The sequence below is a fragment of the Vitis riparia genome, unplaced genomic scaffold (genome assembly GCF_004353265.1).
Source record: "Vitis riparia cultivar Riparia Gloire de Montpellier isolate 1030 unplaced genomic scaffold, EGFV_Vit.rip_1.0 scaffold826_pilon_pilon, whole genome shotgun sequence".
Taxonomy (NCBI): Eukaryota; Viridiplantae; Streptophyta; class Magnoliopsida; order Vitales; family Vitaceae; genus Vitis; species Vitis riparia.
The window spans coordinates 72,280-91,503 of record NW_023269804.1 but is presented as its reverse complement, the minus strand read 5'-3'; the positions used below and the strand labels follow the sequence as shown (position 1 = coordinate 91,503).

At 30.9% G+C, this 19,224-nt stretch overlaps 2 protein-coding genes across 10 annotated transcripts in view; both read right to left on the bottom strand.

Annotated features, from left to right (window-relative positions):
- Nucleotides 1-19,224, bottom strand: part of LOC117910729 (putative disease resistance RPP13-like protein 1) — a 44,626-nt gene that overhangs the window by 15,541 nt on the left and 9,861 nt on the right. The gene's annotated exons all lie outside the window — the stretch shown is intronic.
- On the bottom strand, nt 217-13,855 carry LOC117910730 (putative disease resistance RPP13-like protein 1). 9 transcript variants are annotated; one of them, XM_034824849.1, is made up of 13 exons: nt 9,718-13,855; nt 7,670-8,122; nt 6,231-6,455; nt 5,598-5,815; nt 5,251-5,500; nt 4,227-4,437; nt 3,903-4,059; nt 1,810-1,961; nt 1,561-1,697; nt 1,381-1,452; nt 1,175-1,251; nt 988-1,079; nt 217-651 (listed from the first exon to the last, which is right to left on the bottom strand). In XM_034824849.1, the coding sequence occupies exon 1, from the start codon at nt 13,746-13,748 to the stop codon at nt 9,765-9,767; it is 3,984 nt and encodes a 1,327-aa protein (XP_034680740.1). In that variant the 5' UTR covers nt 13,749-13,855; the 3' UTR covers nt 217-651; nt 988-1,079; nt 1,175-1,251; nt 1,381-1,452; nt 1,561-1,697; nt 1,810-1,961; nt 3,903-4,059; nt 4,227-4,437; nt 5,251-5,500; nt 5,598-5,815; nt 6,231-6,455; nt 7,670-8,122; nt 9,718-9,764. The 9 variants fall into 9 exon arrangements, with proteins under 9 accessions (XP_034680740.1, XP_034680743.1, XP_034680744.1 ...); XM_034824852.1 differs by having other exon boundaries at nt 1,848-1,961; XM_034824853.1 differs by having other exon boundaries at nt 1,561-1,961; nt 5,251-5,360; nt 5,457-5,500.

The following is a 19,224-nucleotide window of genomic DNA, read 5'->3' as shown; positions in this document are numbered from 1 at the left end:
AGCAATTAGCTCTAATATAAGATAAAATTCCATCAAGCAAAGGAAACAATGGCAGTCATCTACTATAAAGTGATGAAACTAAAAATGGAGGTATTTCTAGCCACTTACAAAAGTAAAATGGGAGAAGAGACATGGAACATAGTTAAAAGAAGATCATTACTATTCAAAATGCAATAATTCGTTAGATTTGGAATCATATCAGTAAAGCTGAATGACTAGAAGATATTGAATAGCCCCCTATCATGCTGAATTATAGAAATAGTACAACTTCATAATATCTCATCATAAAACACTCCTAGGGGGAAATAGAAGGAACAACATATATTGGGAAAAATGTTTCATGTATTCAAAATTGAAAGACCTAAGAACTGTTGCCATGGAGGTTTCCAACAACTGCAAATGCTGCCATTTTAGTTGATATATGAATCAATAATGAAGAAGACGGTTCCTTCCTTTCCACAATTGCCCATGTTTTAATCCCATCTATTCAATGGAGAAAAAAAAAAAACTGAATAGCTTGTTCTGATGCCTAGTCATTCAGTTAGTCTGAGTGCTTGTGATTCTGCACCAAATTTGCAACCAATTCTCCACTCACTGCGTGATCCATACATCATATGAACAAGCATCCGAATACAGAGCCATATTTACAACCTAAAAATGGATAAAATGAAATCAGAAAGAAACAGGTTATTATATTCAATAACACATGTCAATACCCGCTTCAAAAAGTAAAAAGGTAAAATCTAATTTCCCCTTAAGAGTTACTGAAAGGTGCATGGAGGACATTATAGGTCCATTGTAGCAAGGAGCCAGCATGAAACTCCATTAACATGGAAAACTATAGTGGTTACAGTAGAAGCCTACAAGTGACGAATTGCAATGCACTGTCCATGAATAAAAACTTGATACAGTTTCAAGTGAAAAGAACAATCCTTGAAATGCATTTCCAACAAATTGCTTTTGTGAAGAACATATTCAATAACTTACCTACATCAATGACAAATCCTTGCACATTTCAGTCAACTTCAAACAACAATTCTCTGCTTTTCCAAATTTAATAGCTTTTCTTGTAATTTTTCCTGTCAAGATTTTTAGACCATGTCAAGATGCACTGCACTAGATTCTCTTGCACAGCTAAAAAAACCCAATAAATTCATCTTCCATTTACTATTACCTCATTTCTCAAACTTGGTTGTCTACCATTTCTTCAAGTTAGGGCATGAGAATTAAGTTACTAGGATGAACATCAACCTGTAATTCACAAACTACACCATTAGCATGACTGTTCAAATTTTGATGACCACTGTTGGATCACAAAAAGACTTTCATTTTTGAGTGACAATAAACTCATCTACAGTGATCAAAAGGAGGATTGCTTACACATGGTTCTATGGTGACAGAAGACCGTAGTTGAAGGTGGCAGAAATCTGTCTGAATACTGTTAGCCAAAGACTGAAGGTAGAGATAATACAGATTATTTTGATGATAGAGTCAGGAAAAACTTCTCATTAATAGCAAAATAGTAATCTGAGTATGGATGTCATTGATTCTACTTCTTACCATGCATAATGATGTACTTGAGTCACATTCAAGTGAGCAGAATAGGGACGGGTATCAATTGCATATCCCATCCATATCATTTCACTTATTTGTGATTCCACGTCACCTTCCCACAAGCAATCTTGTTGGTCAACATCCTAAGAGCAAGCAGTTGTAAATACATCCACAAATTTCACAAAAACTCTAAAACTAAGGTGCTAGTGTGAAAGTGCATCTGCTGTAGGCACAAAAACTATCTAATTTGCGTACCTTTTTATTGTGTTGAAATTCCAAAGTTTAGAACCTACCATTTAATGTTGACTTGAGAAAGGCTCATTAACCATCCTGACATGCTCCAATGAAGCCTCCATCAAATGTCTTTGCAATGGCTGCTACTTTGGTTCAAGTACCTTTTTCATATGCTACAATGGTGCAAAATGAATAAGAAACTGATAAAACAGTTAAATATTTTTTATCCACCAATAAACAGTTGAATGCTTCATTGAAGGTAAACAAATTTGTTCAATTGGAGTTTATGTTACTCTTTAATTTCATGCTAACAGTCTAAAACCAATTTGGAGGAAAACAGACAAACCAACAGGAAAAAAGACTATTCAAAGTAAAAGTGAAATTGATAAAGGATCTGAGCAGTATTGTTGAAATGAAAGAAGTAATTTTGTTGAGAGAAGAGATTACCAAAATGCATAATAATGGGAAACAATGTTTCAGCCCTATCCTAATTATCTTGACCATCAAAATGGAAACCAGTGAAACAGAACGCATACGATAACCTCTGAACCATACTTTAAAGATAGAGAGCAGCCTAATATAAGCAAAGATATATTGATAATTCTAATAGTTCGGTATTTTCTCTTGGATAGGTCATCATCTTTCAGCCTTTTACATAACTACTGAATCCAGTGCAACACATGGAGAATGCTTTGCTAATATTAACATTTATGTTTCATTTGTACTATTAAAGATTAAGAAATAATATAGTTTACATTTATAGAAGTAAGAAATGAAAATAGGTTGTAGGACATCAAAATAAATCTCTTCTACCTTAAAAGAGACAACCTATAGTTTTTCACAATTGCTTGTATTTAATAGTAGTAAAGAAAACTCAAGCATTTTATAGAAAAGCGGGTCAATGCAAATTAAAGCTAGTAACATCATATGATCTTCAAAACTAAATAATAGAAATGAAATGCCAAAACAAAAAATCTAGGTAGAATTTTTACCTAGATTATGTCAACCAAATTAATGAGTGACAACCAAATATTATATCAACCGAAGTGTAAATTAATAAACAGAACACCAAATCACATGAGCTACAACTCTTGACAAGTAGTGCTACCTTCCAAAGAATGGAGCACTCACAATTACAATCCTTCCACAGATGAGTAAAAAACTTTTCTTTGGAGCAAGATCATGGAATAAATGTAAATGCATGCATTTGTCTAAAGGATTCTTGACTGCTAGCAGCGACTAAAACTCCTAGGATGGCAATCTTCAGTGGTCAAAACACCAACAATAGCATAGGACAAGTTGTCTTCACATTATGAGGTTCAAATAATTTGAATCCACCATATAGGTGTGACATTCCTAGAAATTGGATATAGATAAGGAGGACATTCCTAGAAATAGGATACAAATAAGGTTATCTCCAATTGAAATTCATTGTGTGAATTCTCAATATAAGGCAAAACAAAATATTTTTTCCGAAAGTAGAAGACATACCTAAAAGAAAAGGATATTTTGATATGAAAGTGAAAGAGACATTTTGATCGTGCTTATGTGACATAAATACCTCTTCCAAACTCTTCATAGCATGAATGGGAATCTAGGTCTAAGGGTAACCACATAATACAAACTTACAGTACTTCACTAAAACAATGTAGATTGAATTTGTATAGACTGTAATCCTCAATAACCAAACAAATGACGTAGGATAGTCATTCCCATATTATTAAATTCAAAGCATTTAGCAAAAGTAGATATTATGTTTGATGATTATAATTTTAATACTTTTATTAAAGATGAGGGTGTAAAAGATTTAATTGAACTTTTATTAAAGGAAAAATAAAGATGTTTGTATTTTTAGGTAAATTATACTGAGAAAGTGTAAGGTCTAGTTTAATAATTCTATCTAATGTCATCAAAAGTTGAATTTGACCTTCAACTCTTGTTTTTAGCATTTAAGAAGTTTTTCCAAACATAGATTCAATAAATAAAATATTATAAAAATTACTTACAAATGATTTAGGGAAACAGAAGAGTATAAGAAGATGGCAGGAATAGGTTTGAATACTTGAATTCAAGCTACTAAACCTAATAACCAAGAGGAGAATCAGTCTACATACCTGATTAAGCTCTTCCTATACAGAATGGCATGTCCAAGACCTATTGAAGAGAGAAGAATGGGAAAGTGGATTAATTGCTTATTGTCTCTATTTAATTCCATGTCCTCATGATTCCACATTATAGTCTAACCAGCAAATCTTGATCAGAATATCCATCCTGGGATCAGGCATGTGTAAATGCATCCACATGTTTCCAAAAATCAAAAAACAAAAAACTCAAAACTAAATTATAGGGCAAGGATTGATTTAATTTCCTCTCTTATACAGGTTTTAGTATATAAAAGTGCATTTGTGAAAGGCATAGAAGCTATCCAATTTTCGTACCTTTTTATTGCATTGAAATTCCCAATGTTTAGGACTTGTCATTTATGGTTGACATCAGTAGAATGCACCTTGACATGCTCCAATGGTGTCTCCTTCAAATATCCCTCCTGTGGCAGTTATGCAGGTACAAGTACAGTACCCTTTTTAAAATGCTTCAATGATGCTCGATGCAGAAGCAGAATAACATGAAGTGGGAGACATGTTTAAACAGCTAACACATATAGAAGAAACTAATGTAACAATTAAATCTTCTTTATCCAGCAGTACTTAGTTGAATACTTCATTAAAGTTAAACAGAGCTGTTCAATTTTGGAGTTTATATTAATCTTAATTTCATACTAGGAGTTTAAAAACAATTTCATAGGGAAACTGATAAATGTAATAGAAGCGAGGATGATTTAAAATATTTGGAATGTAAAGCAATCTAAGTGTTGTTATTGAAATGGAAGAAGTGATTCTATTGAGACAAGAGATGGCAAAATGCATAATAATAGAAAACACTATCATAGCTACCTTGAACATCAAATGCAGACAACAATGGAACAAAATGCATTTGATTAACCTCTGTACCGTACTTTAAAAAGACCGAGCAGCCTATCATTTCTCAACGTTGTCTAATCAGGTATCATAATGTGAAATTGAAAATGTTTTATTCCATAAATAGTTGGTGAAATATATAGTAGGCTTTGCAACTATATTTTTGATGGTTTAACCCAGACCTAGGTGCAACAACTTCCTTTAGTTCATCAAGCACATGAACCATTTCCATTCACTTAGAATCTCAACAACAATAACTTTTTTACTTGTTCTTTGATTCATTAGCTTATACTCAATAATTGGAAATTTGAAAAATATAAGCAAAAATATGTGTTGAATGCGTAAGCAAAAGGATCCTCTGCTTTTTTTCATGATGATTCTAACAGTTCATCATTTTTCGTTGGATATAACACGATAGTTCAGCCTTTTACATAATTATTGAGTCTAAAACAACAAATGGACAGTGCTTTTGTTTACATAAACATACCTTTCAAGGAATGGAGCAGCCGCAATGGCAATCCTTAAGCAGAGTACTAAACTTTTGTTTGGAGCAAGATCATGGAATCAATGCAATGACATTGCCTTCAGGATTCTGGACTGGTAGCAATGATCAGAAATGCCTAAGATTGAAATCTTGAGCAGTGAAAAACAATCTCTTGACAAGAACAACAACAAACTAGATGTTGTCCTCACATTATGAGATTCAGAGCATTTGAATCCACATTCAGGTGTGGCCCCTAGTAAAAACATTAGTTATCTCTTATTAAAACTCATTGTATGTGAATTCTTACTACAAGGCAAAGCATAGAATTTTTCAGAAAATAGAAGATATACCTAATTGAGGGCAAGGTACCTTGCAGCTGCTAATACATTTTCCAAAACACTCCATTCTATCTGAACTTTTTCAAAACATTCTCTTATGGATGATATGCCCACATGTCCTTCATCGGCTAGCAAAATTTTGCTCCCTTTGTGGCATCATACATGTAGATATCAAAAAGCGCACAATCTTTCTCTACCAATGATATTAGTCGGATGCTTTAGAAGCATACCTGTTTCAAAAATGAGAAGTTTGTTCAAAGGTCACACCATAAAACCTACAAATACTTGTTGAGAACAAAGTCTAAAGTAACAAAGAAAATGGTAATCATAAAAATTTTGCAAAATCCATAAAAAATTTCAGTCATCATGTTTTGTTTATGTTTCTCAAGGCCCTGCCTTATCCCATTTCTATGATCTTAAACTCCATGTTGAGTCACCTTAGGCTATCCTAGCAAATTTCAAGCATTGTTGAAAGCAAACATCAACATCAATCAAATTTGATGTTGTCTTAGTTAAACATCATGTATTAACATTGGGGAGTCAAATCGATTCTTTGCAAGGTAGAAATTATCTCATAATGTGAATTATTGCTAAAGAAAATAAATTACACCTTCAAAAAGTAGAACGATAGAAGAAGAATGGTACCTAATTAGAATCTATGAATACATTTGTTAAATCCTTTGACATATCAGAAGAATCTAAATCGTAATGTCTGGGAAGGAATGATTTGTCTGCATGGGCTTTACCATGTTGATTTTTCCATTTGTTCCCTACATTTTGATGTGCTTGCAAAAACCAAGTAGTGAATCAAGTAAATTGACAATTCTGGTGGACAACCTTCCTCCATCAATAAGATGATAGTAGATACTCCTGCATCCAAAAATTTTCATGACATGAATAGTTTTGCAATGAATTGTGATATTTACATATGTGAGCATATGTAGAATTAGAAAAAGGTTAGTTGTGTACACAAGCAATTTGAAAACTAATATCCCAACAAATTATAACCAACGAATGACTTATATGATTTCACACATAATAGTTGTTTGAGTTTATTAACACTTATATTCACACATAATACAAAACTACTCAAAAAATGGTTGTTATTGTAGAGAGTTTACAATAAGAAAGCTGTAAATATACGTATTGGTACAATTTTCACAAAATTATATGATTTCAAAGTAGGTATATTGGGCTTGTGGTCGTCTTATGAATCATAGGTATAGTTGATTTTTGGGCTCAAAGGAGAACATATTTACTAAGGTTTTACTTTATCCCATTTCAATGACTTATGCTTCATGTGGAATGACTTAAACTTCCGTTAATAGATATTATGTTTTTTCCGTCAAAGTCACACACGGAAATCAACAAACTCTCATGCCTAATGCCCTTTTTTTAGTGTGTTTACCTCCTAAAATTTCTTCATAGGAAAAAAAATTAAGCTATATTTGGTTGCTAAAAAGTACTAAAGAAAAATAAGGAAAATAATTTTCTCACATTTGCTTTATCATGGAAAATATGAAAAAGAAAATCATTTTTTTTTTGCAAAGTGCATTACTAAACAATTTAGTTTTTTCTTCACATTTTCCTCTCTAATTTCTTTCCCTAAAACTTAAGCTATTTGAGAAAGAAAATTTTAATCCATACATATATTATTAAATGAGCAACAAGATCTACTCCAATAGCATTGGTGAAACAAATTCAATGGGTAGAACCGTTCTTGAGGCCTCTTTGTTAAGCCCATTCAAAAAATTTGCACTTACCATTAGCTCATGAAAAATGAAATTTCAAGTAAAAAGCATAAAAAAAAATAATAATAAAATAAAAAAGAAAGATAAAACAGAAAATGTAGCAACAACAGAAAAAAAAATTTTAATGATATGTTGTGGTAGTGGAAAAGAAATTCGAAATCACAAGAGGAAGGAGCTTTTATAGTCGTATGCAATTCTTAATTGAAAACTAAACCTACAAGATATTCACAGAGCCAAATACAATGTTTCTTGATTAAACAGGAAAAATAAAATAATATAACAAAGCATAGTTATAAATGGGAATGAAAATATGGAACACAAAGCATAAAGTACCTGGGCTAATAAACGCAGAGAAGAGCAAGAGCTTGGATCGAAGGCCTTCATGATAAAATCACCTCATCTTCCCAATCGTATGTTATGCAGGGGATGTGAGAAATCTTGGGCCATTCTTTCCCTTTATCCCTTTGGCATCGTTTCCTCAGTAGAGGACAGTCATCAATATCAAGACGAGAAAGGGAGGAGGGCAGCCCCTGTTTTGGGAAGGACTTGAGGTTTCCACATTTCCAAATCTCCAGAGTTTCAAGAAAGGCGAGGTGCTGAAGCCCCTTATTGTCCAGGAATTTCAGATTTGGAAAACCCCTAATTTCAAGGGAGGTGAGAGTGGAGGACAGAAATCGCTCCTCGGGAAATCTTTCTTTCTCACATCCCTCAATCCCCAACGTTCTAAGAAAGGGAAGCGTTTGCAAGCCCCACTCCATCCGATTGGCCACGAGTTTGTTGCAATTCCTGATGTGAAGCTCAGATAAATTAGTGGGCAAACCCCCTTCTGGAAATGAATCAATTTCTGGACAATTATCTCACCTAGTCACTAAACTAAACTAATAGTTGTTTGAGTTTATTAACACCTATATTCACATATGATACTAAACTTTCCAAAAAAAATGACTATTATTGTAGAGAGTTCACAATAAGAAAGTAGTAAATATATATATATATTGATACAATTTTCACAAAATTATATGATTTCAAAGTAAGTATATCAAGGCTTGTGGTTGTCTTATGAATCATAAGTATAATTGATTTTTGTGGTTGCCTTATCCCATTTCAATGACTCAAGCTTGACGTGGAATCACCTAAACTTCTTTTAAAAGATATTAAGCATTGTCCATCAAAATCACACGAAAATCAACAAGCTCACATATCTAATACCCTTTTTTTAATGTACGTGTTTACCTCATAATACGGATTTTTGATAAAAGTACAATCAATTTAAAATTAATTTTTTAAAATACAACACATTAAAAAATATTTCAAATTCTACAGCATTTTATGTCATATTGAAAGTTGTCTATTGAAGATCCACGATTTTCATATCGGTCACTTATTTTTAAAAAAAATTATATGAAAGATGTTTTTTGAAAAAACACTTTCCATATTAAAACTATTAAGAATTCACAACAATTTTGACAATGCTGGAAGTTATCCCTTAAAAAGACACATTTCACAATTTTTATATTAGACACATATTAAAAATAACTGAATTTATAATAAAAGTGTCTTTTGAAAAAACATTTTCCATATTGAAAGAATTACAAATTTATACTAAAGATGACTTTTGAAAAAAACCCTTTCCATATTGAAAATATTAAGAAATTTACAACAGTTTTGGTCATGTTGGAAGTTGTCACTTAAAGAAACAATTTCCACAATTTCATATTAGACACACATTGAAATTAAAAAATGAATTTATATTAAAGTTGCCTTTTGAAGTTGTTTATCTTTAGTAAAAATTAACTAAACTTAAAAGAAAAAGAAGTTCTCTTAAAGTTGTTTTTTGAACAAACAACTTCTATGTGTAATAATGTTGTCTTTTAAAGTAACAATTTTACTGAAACACACCAAGTAAAAGCAAGAGGCTAATAAACATCGAATACAATATTTTCTGATTAAAAATGAAAAAACAATATAACAAATTAATGATATAGTTAATTGCATTTTTTTCAAGATTAAAAATTTGAAAGTGACTTTGGAAATCATTTGGTAACTATTTTTAATTTTTTTAAAAAAAAATTGATAACAAAAAAAATGAAAAAAGAAAAGCAAAATTATAAAAATAGAGAATATAAAATTATATCCAAACTACATCTAAGTGGTGCTTTGCCTTTGTTCTTTATTTGAGTGATACCCCCACAAATTATATCTGGACTCTCTACTGGACCCCACTTGATGTCTCAAAAATAAAAGAATTATATAAAAGGAAAAAAATAAAGTCTTAAAATATTAGCACCATTAGGTAGCAGAGTCTGGATGCTAGAGTAGTTATAAACTTGTTGATTGACGGGGAATTGGTAAATGAAAATAAAACACAAAGCATAAAGTACCTGGGCCAATAAATGCAGAGGAGAGCAAGAGCTTCAATGGAAGGGCCTCATGATAAGATCACCTCCTTATTTTTCTTATCGTATCTGTCGAACACTATGCAGGGGATGTGAGAAATGTTGGGCCATTCTTTCCCTTCATCCCTTTGGCACCGTTTCTTCAGCAGAGGACACCTTCTAATATAAAGACGAGAAAGGGAGGAGGGCAGCCCTTGTTTTGGGAAGGACTTGAGCTTTCCACATTTCCAAATCTCCAGGGTTTCAAGAGAGGTGAGGTGCTGAAGCCCCTTATTGTCCAGGGATTTCAGATTTGGAAAACCCCTAATTTGAAGGAAGGTGAGAGTGGAGGGCAGAAATCGCTCCTCGGGAAATCTTTCTTTCTCATATCCTTCAATCTCCAACGTTCTAAGAAAGGGTAGCGTTTGCAAGCCCCACTCCATCCGACAAGCCAAGAGTTTGTTGCAATTCCCGATGTGAAGGTCAGATAAATTAGTGGGCAAACCTCCTTCTGGAAATGAATCAATTTCTGGACAACTAGATATATGCAAATATTCAAGGGATGTAAGGAGGGCGTGCATCCCTTGGGGCAGTGACTTGAGCTTCTTGCAACTCTCTATCGAAAGCCTTCTTAAATTGGGAGTGGGCAATCCTCCTCGTGGAAAAGATACCAGATTAGGGCAATTAGATATTTCCAATGACTGGAGAGATGTGAGTTCCACGTGGTGAAGTCCATCTGGAATGTAAAGGGACTCCAGATTTCCACAATTTGTGATATGAAGATACTCAAGCTTTGTGAAGAAAGCTAAAGGAAAGGACGTGAGAGAATCACAAATTTCAAATATATTTAATTGAGTAAGGAAAGCGTAGTGGTTGTGCGTCATATCCTCAGGCAATGATAACTCCAATTTTTTACAGCACGAGATGTACAATTGTTGGAGAGTAGTATTATTTTGTATCATTCCCTCTGATAGGGACTTCAGAATGGGACAGTGAACAATTTGAAGCCTTTCAAGCATTGGTGGTAGCCCCATCTCCGAACAAGACAAAAGACTGTCACAGAACCGGATATCCAAGTGTTTAAGAGATGTCAAGTTGTGAAGAATGGGTGGCATTTCCTTTAGCTCGGGACAACGATACACAGACAACTTTACAAGAGAATTCAGTTGTCCTAATTCATCTGGTATTTTACAAACATTGCGTATATCCAAGGAAGCCAATGAGGTGAGACTGCCCGCACTCCTAACGACCACATCATCACATTCCACCAACATCAATTCACGAATGGAGGGAGCCATTGGAAGACAGCACACCAGCTGCTTGCATTCTCTAATCTCAAGTTTTGTTAATTTAGGAAGGTGTTTGGGTAAATCCTTTTTCAGCTTTGGACATATCTTGATATAAAGCTCCTTCAAACAAGGGAATTCAATTTCACGACAAACCCATTCCTCCCACTCTAACATCTTTTCAAACCTCAGAATCTCTAGGGCTTCAAATGGCTTAAACGAAGAAGACCCAATATTCCCATAGAACTCTTGTCCCACCTTCTGCACTCCATCAATCCTCATAATAGAGAGCTCCTTGAGAGATCCAAGTTGCCCTAGCGATGGCAAGGATGAGCAATTTTTACAATCGTGGAGTTGCATGGACACCATATTAGTAAATGAATGTTCGCCTAACCAGTTAGGAAATTTTTCACCACAATAGTGCTCGATGGTCAGCTCTTTCAAATTGTTATGAGGTTGTAGCTTTTCAAGCACAGTTGTTTCCTTCTGCAAATCACGAGCAGTAGCATCGCCATCCCACTGCATTACTAACTCATCAAGACGCTCCTTGCCTTTCAAATTAGCCTCGAAGACATCCATAGCATCCACCACATTCCGCAACTTGGAAATGCAAAGTCTGCCACCAAGGTGTGACATGTCCCTCAACTCTTTAATTTTTGCCCCTCTATCCTCACCAACAGCAAAAGCAGTCAATGTTCGAAGACGTTTCAACCCTTCCATTCCCATTGGCATCTCCTTTAAGCTAGTGTCACTAATATCAAGATGACGCAAGTTGATTAGTTTCCCCATTTTTGTGGGCAAATGAGTAAGAGAATGACAATTTGACAACATCAATGTCTGCAAGTTGAAAAGGTTGGTTATTGATTCAGGGAGCCTTCTAATTGAAGTACGAGAAAGATCTAAGTAGCGTAGGTGTTTCAAAGTTCCAATTGAGTGAGGCAACTCCACAATATGATAATGAGCTAAAGAGAGAACCCGTAAGCATTTCAGTGTTGGCAATAAAAGATTTGAGATCTTCTTGCTTAAAAAGATACGACGAGATTGATGACCTGTATGTACAGGAAGAAAGGTCCGCAAATTATGAGCTTCATAAAATGGATTAAATTTCATGGAGAGTTCAAATTCCTTTGCAATAATATAAGAAGAATGTCTGGTCTGCTTAGAAATTTGATTTTTCTTTCCATCATCCAACCAAGAACAAAATTTCCCCGATACAAATTGTGCTAAATCATGAATTAAATCATGCATCATAAATAGTGATTCATCATCAATGGATCGTTGGAAAAAAGATCTTGAAAGTAAATTTTCAAAGCATGTGTTACCAAAATCTTCTATAATTTTCTCCCCGTTAGAGCCACCTAATAAGCCTTCTGCCATCCATAACAACACTAATTTCCTTTTTTCAAATTTATAGTCCTTGGGGAATATGGAGCAATATGCAAAACATCGTTTCAAATTTGGTGGAAGATAATGGTAACTCAAGTATAAAGCTGGAAGAATGTCACTTTGTTCAATTGGAAAATCCCATATGTCATTATTCAGTACTTCATTCCAAGCATTTTCATCTTGTTTAGTGTGTAATAGACTTCCAAGCGACTTTGCAGCCAAAGGCAAGCCTCTGCATTTTCTTACTATCTTCTCACCAATTGGTTCCAACTTTTGGCGGATGTTTGTATTCATATGTGCAAAGGCGTGTTTTGCAAATAATAGCCGACACTCTTCATAGGATAGCACATCAAGGTGATGAGAAGAGGCAGTAGTGCGCATAATCGATGCAACATCTTCATTACGAGTTGTTACTACGATCATACTGCCTTGTGCACCAGCCCTAAAAGGAGCCTTTAAGGCATCCCAGTTTTGGGGCTTCTCGTTCCACACATCATCTAGAACGAGGAAGAATCTTTTCCCATTCAATCCATTCTTCAGGCTATTTTGTAATGATTCTAAGTTCTTAGAATCAGTTGAACTATGAGTGACGGACTCTAGAATTGCTTTGGTTATCCCTGTCACATCAAATCGATCCGATACACAAACCCAAATCCTGGTATCAAAGTGGCTCTCCACCCTCTTATCATTGTAGATAATTTGAGCCAGGGTTGTTTTACCAACCCCACCCATACCTACGATGGGAACTACAGAAACTCCATTATCACCATTATCCCTGGAGGCTTTCTCGGATAAGAGAAATTGAATGATAGCCTCCTTCTTAGCATCCCTACCATAAATGCTAGACTCATCTACCAAGGAAGTGGTTTGTAACCTTTCTTCCATCTCAAACGACAACCCTCCAACACCCTCCCTTAAATGAAAGTCATGCTTTCGTTTTGCAACAGCATCCAACTCCCTTGTAATTTTCTTTATCTTTCCACCAACCTTTGCATTAAATATGACGGATGTAGGATGACAAGCAGCAAAACAAGTTGGGATGAGCTTGTGTACCTGACTGGTGCTAGCTTGGGGTCCATGTATCAGGATCTGCCGATTAGCTTCAGTGTTGAACTCGTCCAGAACATCTTCCATGTCGTAAGCCAAAGATTTGAGATCATCCAACCAAAGCTTAACAGCTCTGTCCCTTATCTGCTTCTGCTCAGCATCAGTCAGCACAGCTTCAATATGTAACAAAATCCTCTTCCATTTTTGGAGAGTGGCCTCAACATTCTGACTGCGTGCATAGTCCAACAAAGGGGCAGCCACCAACTTCTCAAGCACCACATTAAAGATGGAAGACACAGCCGCCTCCGCCACAAACATGTTTTCAGCAAAATTCAAACTCTCGAATAACCAAAGCAAATTAGCGAGAGTAGCAGTTGCTGTGAAAGCCTTTGCAGTAGTCTTTCAAGCCTTGTGAAAGCGCAGGAAAATGGTCTGTACATTGAATTGAAGTTTCAGGCATTGTGGAGCCCACAAAGCGCGTGAATGACTTGACTGATTAAAAACAAAGACCCGAGCATCAATCAATGCCATTGGGTTGCATGATTGCACCCTTCAATCCTTTTTTTGTCCGAAAACTTTTAATATTAATTGGTTCATTATTTAAGTTTTAAGTTATTTTTAAAAATTACATTAAGTCTTGTTTAATTTGGAGTCCATTTGCATAATAAAAAAAATATAAAAAAATAATAATTTTACATAGAAAATAAAAAATAGTCATTTGAAATCAATTTTTATTTATAAATTGATGGTATTAATTAGATAATTATTTGAGTTTTAAATTTTTTTAAAAAATTATTAAATTCATTAATGAATTCAACATATAAAATCTTGATTAATTTTGAGTTTATTTGTTTAGTGAAAAAAATTATAAAAATATGTTGTATGTGAAGAAAAAACTAACCAAGTTATTTAAAATAAATTTTGACCTATGAATTTATAATGTTATTGTGTTTTTTACTTTTTAATACTAATTAAATTGGTTTTTGAGTTTCAAATTAATTTTAAAAATTAATAAATTTTACGAATGAGGTATAGTTTTTCCAAATTTATTTACTTGATGAAAAATTTAAGAAAAGTTAAAAGAAAACTAGAAAACCACATGCAATTAAAGAAAAATAATATTTCAAGATTTTTTTGTATTAGGATTAGATTGTGGAGAGAGAAAAAAATGGTTTTTTATGTTTTTTTATTTTAAAAAATAAAAATAAAACAACTTCTGTACGTTCTTTAAAAATTGTTTAAAATTTTACTTTATTTCTAAAAATTAGAAATAAATAACAATGACCCCACAATATTATGAAATTTTAAAAACAAATTTTTGTTTTTAAAAACATAAAACCGTTTTTTAACCACAAGATTGCTTGGAAGTTTTGATCGCAGGTACTTTTCTTAGTTGATTATGGGACTATGGAATTTATTGTCATTTCCATACATCAATCGTTTTCATTGTAGGCATTGGACCATTCACTCGGTGTTGACTATTGGGTGGATAAGCAGTGGTGCAGAAAAATAGTTTGGTAGGCATTGTGGGGATTTTTCTCAATAGTACGGTAAATTAAAAAAGTTATGCTTAAATTACTATAGTAGAAGAAGTTATTACAAATATACGGTAGTTTTTGCCACATAGGAGAGAGGATTTGCCACTTAGGAGAGAGGAGAGAGGAGAGAGGGTTAACGGATAAATTTTTTTTAAAACCAAAATCATCTTTTCAAAAGTCAAAAGGGAAATCGTCTCTTCAAAAGACGAGTTCCATGAAAAAAAAAAATTTAGTATTTAAAAAAATCCCCATTTACAAGGGAACTCGTCTCTTGAAGAGACGAGTTCCATGAAAAAAAAAATATTTTTTTTAAAAAAAATTCCCAAATTATTATTTAAAAAAAAAAAAAAAATTCCTCAAGAGAACTCGTCTCTTGAAGAAACGAGTTCCCTTGGGAAAAAAAATATTTTTTTTAAAAAAATATTTTTAAAAAAAAAATTCCCAAATTACAAAAAAAAAAAAAAAAAAAAAAAAAAAACAATTCCTCAATGGGAACTCCCATGGGAAAAAATTTTTTTTTTTTTTAATATTTTTTTTAATAAAAAATTCCCAAAATATAAAAAAAAAAAAATAAATAAAAATAAATTATTCCACAAGGGAACTCGTCTCTTGAAGAGACGAGTTCCCATGGGAAATTTATTTATTTATTTTTAATTTTTTTAAATACCCAAATATAAAAAAATAAATAAATAAATAAAAAATAAAAAAAATCCTTAAGGGAACTCGTCTCTTGAAAAGACGAGTTCCCATGGGAAAATTTTTTTTTTTTTTAAATATTTTTTTTATAAAAAAATTCCCGAATAAAAAAAAAAAAAAAAAAAAAAACAATTCCACAAGGGAACTCGTCTCTTAAAGAGACGAGTTCCTATGGGAAATTTTTTTTTTTTTTTTTTTAAAAAAAATTTTTATAAAAAAATACTCAAATTAAATAAATAAAAAAAAAAACAATTCCTGAAGAAACGAGTTCCCATGGGAAATTTTTATTTTTATTTTTTTAAATATTTTTTTTATAAAAAAATTTCCAAATTAAAAAAAAAAAAAAATTCCACAAGGGAACTCGTCTCTTCAAGAGACGAGTTCCCATGGGAAATTTTTTTTTTTTTTAAATATTTTTTTATAAAAAATTCCCAAATTAAAAAAAAAAAAAAAACAATTCCTCAAAGGAACTCGTCTCTTGAAGAGACGAGTTCCCATGGGAATTTTTTTTTTTTTTTTTTCTTTTAAATATTTTTTTTATAAAAAATTCCCAAATTAAAAAAAAAAAAAAAAAAAACAATTCCTCAAGGGAACTCGTCTCTTCAAGAGACGAGTTCCCATGGGAAAATATTTTTTTTATAAAAAATTCCCAAATTAAAAAAAAAAAAAAAAAACAATTCCTCAAGGGAACTCGTCTCTTCAAGAAGAGATGAGTTCCCATGGGAAATTTTTTTTTTAAAATATTTTTTTTATAAAAAATTCCCAAATTAAAAAAAAAAAAAAAAAACAATTTCTCAAAGGAACTCGTCTCTTGAAGAGACTTCAAGAAAAGAGTTCCCTTGAGGAATTTTTTTTTTTTTTTTTTTTTAATTTGGGTATTTAAAAAAAAAAAAAATTTCCCATGGGAACTCGTCTCTTCAAGAGACGAGTTCCCTTCAGGAATTGTTTATTTATTTATTTAATTTGGGTATTTTAAAAAAAAAAAAAATTCCTATAGGAACTCGTCTCCTCAAGAGACGAGTTCCCTTGTGGAGTTGTTTTTTTTTTTTTTTTTTTTTTTTTTTTCAATTTGAGTATTTTAAAAAAAAAAAAATTTAATTTTTCTTTTCCCATGGGAACTCGTCTCTTCAAGAGACGAGTTCCCTTGTGGAATAATTTTTTTTTTTTTTTTGGGAATTTTTTAATAAAAAAAAAATATTTAAAAAAAAAAATTTTCCCATGGCATTGAGGAATTGTTTTTTTTTTTTTTTTTTATAATTTGGGTAAATTTTTTTTTCCATGGGAACTGGTCTCTTGAAGAGACGAGTTCCCTTGGGGAATTGTTTTTTTTTTTTTTTTTTTTTTGTAATTTGGGAATTTTTTTTTCTCAAGGGAACTCGTCTCTTGAAGAGACGAGTTCCCTTGAGGAATTGTTTTTTTTTTTTTAAAATAATAATTTGGGAATTTTTTAAAAAAAATATATATTTTTTTTCATGGAACTCGTCTCTTGAAGAGACGAGTTCCCTTGTAAATGGGGAATTTTTTTAAATACTAATTTTTTTTTTTCATGGAACTCGTCTTTTGAAGAGACGATTTTCCTTTTGACTTTTGAAAAGATGATTTTGGTTTTAAAAAAAATTTATCCGTTAACCCTCTCTCCTCTCTCCTCTCTCCTAAGTGGTAAATCCTCTCTCCTATGTGGCAAAAACTACCGTATATTTGTAATAACTTCTTCTACTACAGTAATTTAAGCATAACTTTTTTAATTTACCGTACTATTGAGAAAAATCCGGCATTGTGGAGCCCACAAAACGCGTGAATGACTTGACTAATTAAAACTTGAAACTGAGCTTTGACCCAGTACATTTAAAAAAAAATTCTAAAAATTAAAGTTATTTTCAAAATAATGTCCAATTTAACATGTGCCACATAAGATACCATATCATAAAATTATAATTGGTGACTATGATTTTATTTTTCTAAAATAGTTAGAAACCGTAATCACTAACCGTGATTTTAACTTTAAATTTAAAATCGTCACGATTTTGACTTTTTTAAAAAATAGTCAAAACCATAGTCATCAACTACGACTTTAACTTTATATATAATTTTTAAATAAAAATATTATATTATTTTGATTTTAAATATATTTATTTCATTATTTAAAAAATAATAATATATGAAATTAAATAATTGATATTTTTAATTTGATATAAAAATATATTTTTTTAATTTTATTAAAACAATAGGCATTATATTTAATATAAATATAATTAGTTAATTAAAATTAAATATAAATAAAATATAATAAATTATATTTATTTAAAATAAATAAATTATAAATGCCTATTTAAAAAAAAATAATATAAATTATTATATTAATTAATAATTTTTTTATATATTATATTTAAGAGGTATATAATATCACATATATATATATATATATATATATATATATATAAAAGTTTAATGTAAGTTTAAAATTTATCACATTTTTATTTAAATATATAAATAAATTTTATTAAAACAATTGACACTATATTTAATATAAATATAATTAGTTAATTAAAATTAAATATAAATAAAATATAATAAATTATATTTATTTAAAATAAATAAATTATAAATGCCTATTTAGAAAAAATAAATAATATAAATTATTATATTAATTAATATTTTTATATATATTATATGTAAGTGGTATATAATATCACACACACACACACACACACACATATATATATATATATATAAAAGTTTAATTTAAGTTTAAAATTTATCACATTTTTATTTAAATATATAAATAAATTATTATCATAGATATGATATTATGAACTTAAATTAAAATATGATAAATTTTAAACTTAATTGAACTTATATACATGTGATATTATATACCACTTACATATAGTATATAAAAAATTATTAATTAATATAATAATTTATATTATTTGTTTTTTTAATAGGCTTTCATAATTTATTATATTTTATTTATATTTAAATATAATTAACTAAATATATTTATATTAAATATAGTGCCTATTATTTTAATAAAATTAAAAAATATATTTTTATATCAAATTAAAATTTTTAATTATTTAATTTCATATATTATTATTTTTTAAATAATGAAATAAGTATATTTAAAATCAAAATAATATAATATTTTTATTTAAAAAATTAAAATTATATAAAAATATGTATAAAGTTAAAGTCGCAATTGGTGACTACTTTGACCATTTTTAAAAAAAGTCAAAACCGTAGTCACCAACTACCGTTTTAAGCTTAAAGTTAAAACTGTGGTTGATGACTATGGTTTCAAACTATTTTAGAAAAATAAAACCATAATCACCAACTACAGTTTTATGACATAACAACTTATGTGGCACAGACGCATTAGATTGGGCATTATTTTGTAAACAAGTTTAGTTTTTGGAATTTCTTTTTTTAAATGTACTATCTTGGGTCAAAGCTCCTTGAAACTATAAGGAAAAGCCTAAATTTTATAAATTAATTTTACCTTCTTTCACAGTAAATCTTTTTAAAATTCAAATTTTATAAATTAATTTTATTTTCATTCA

What these genes read in the sequence shown, in the direction of transcription:
- LOC117910730 (XM_034824848.1), bottom strand. Translation starts at nt 13,748, where the DNA reads ATGTTTGTGGCGGAGGCGGCTGTGTCTTCCATCTTTAATGTGGTGCTT.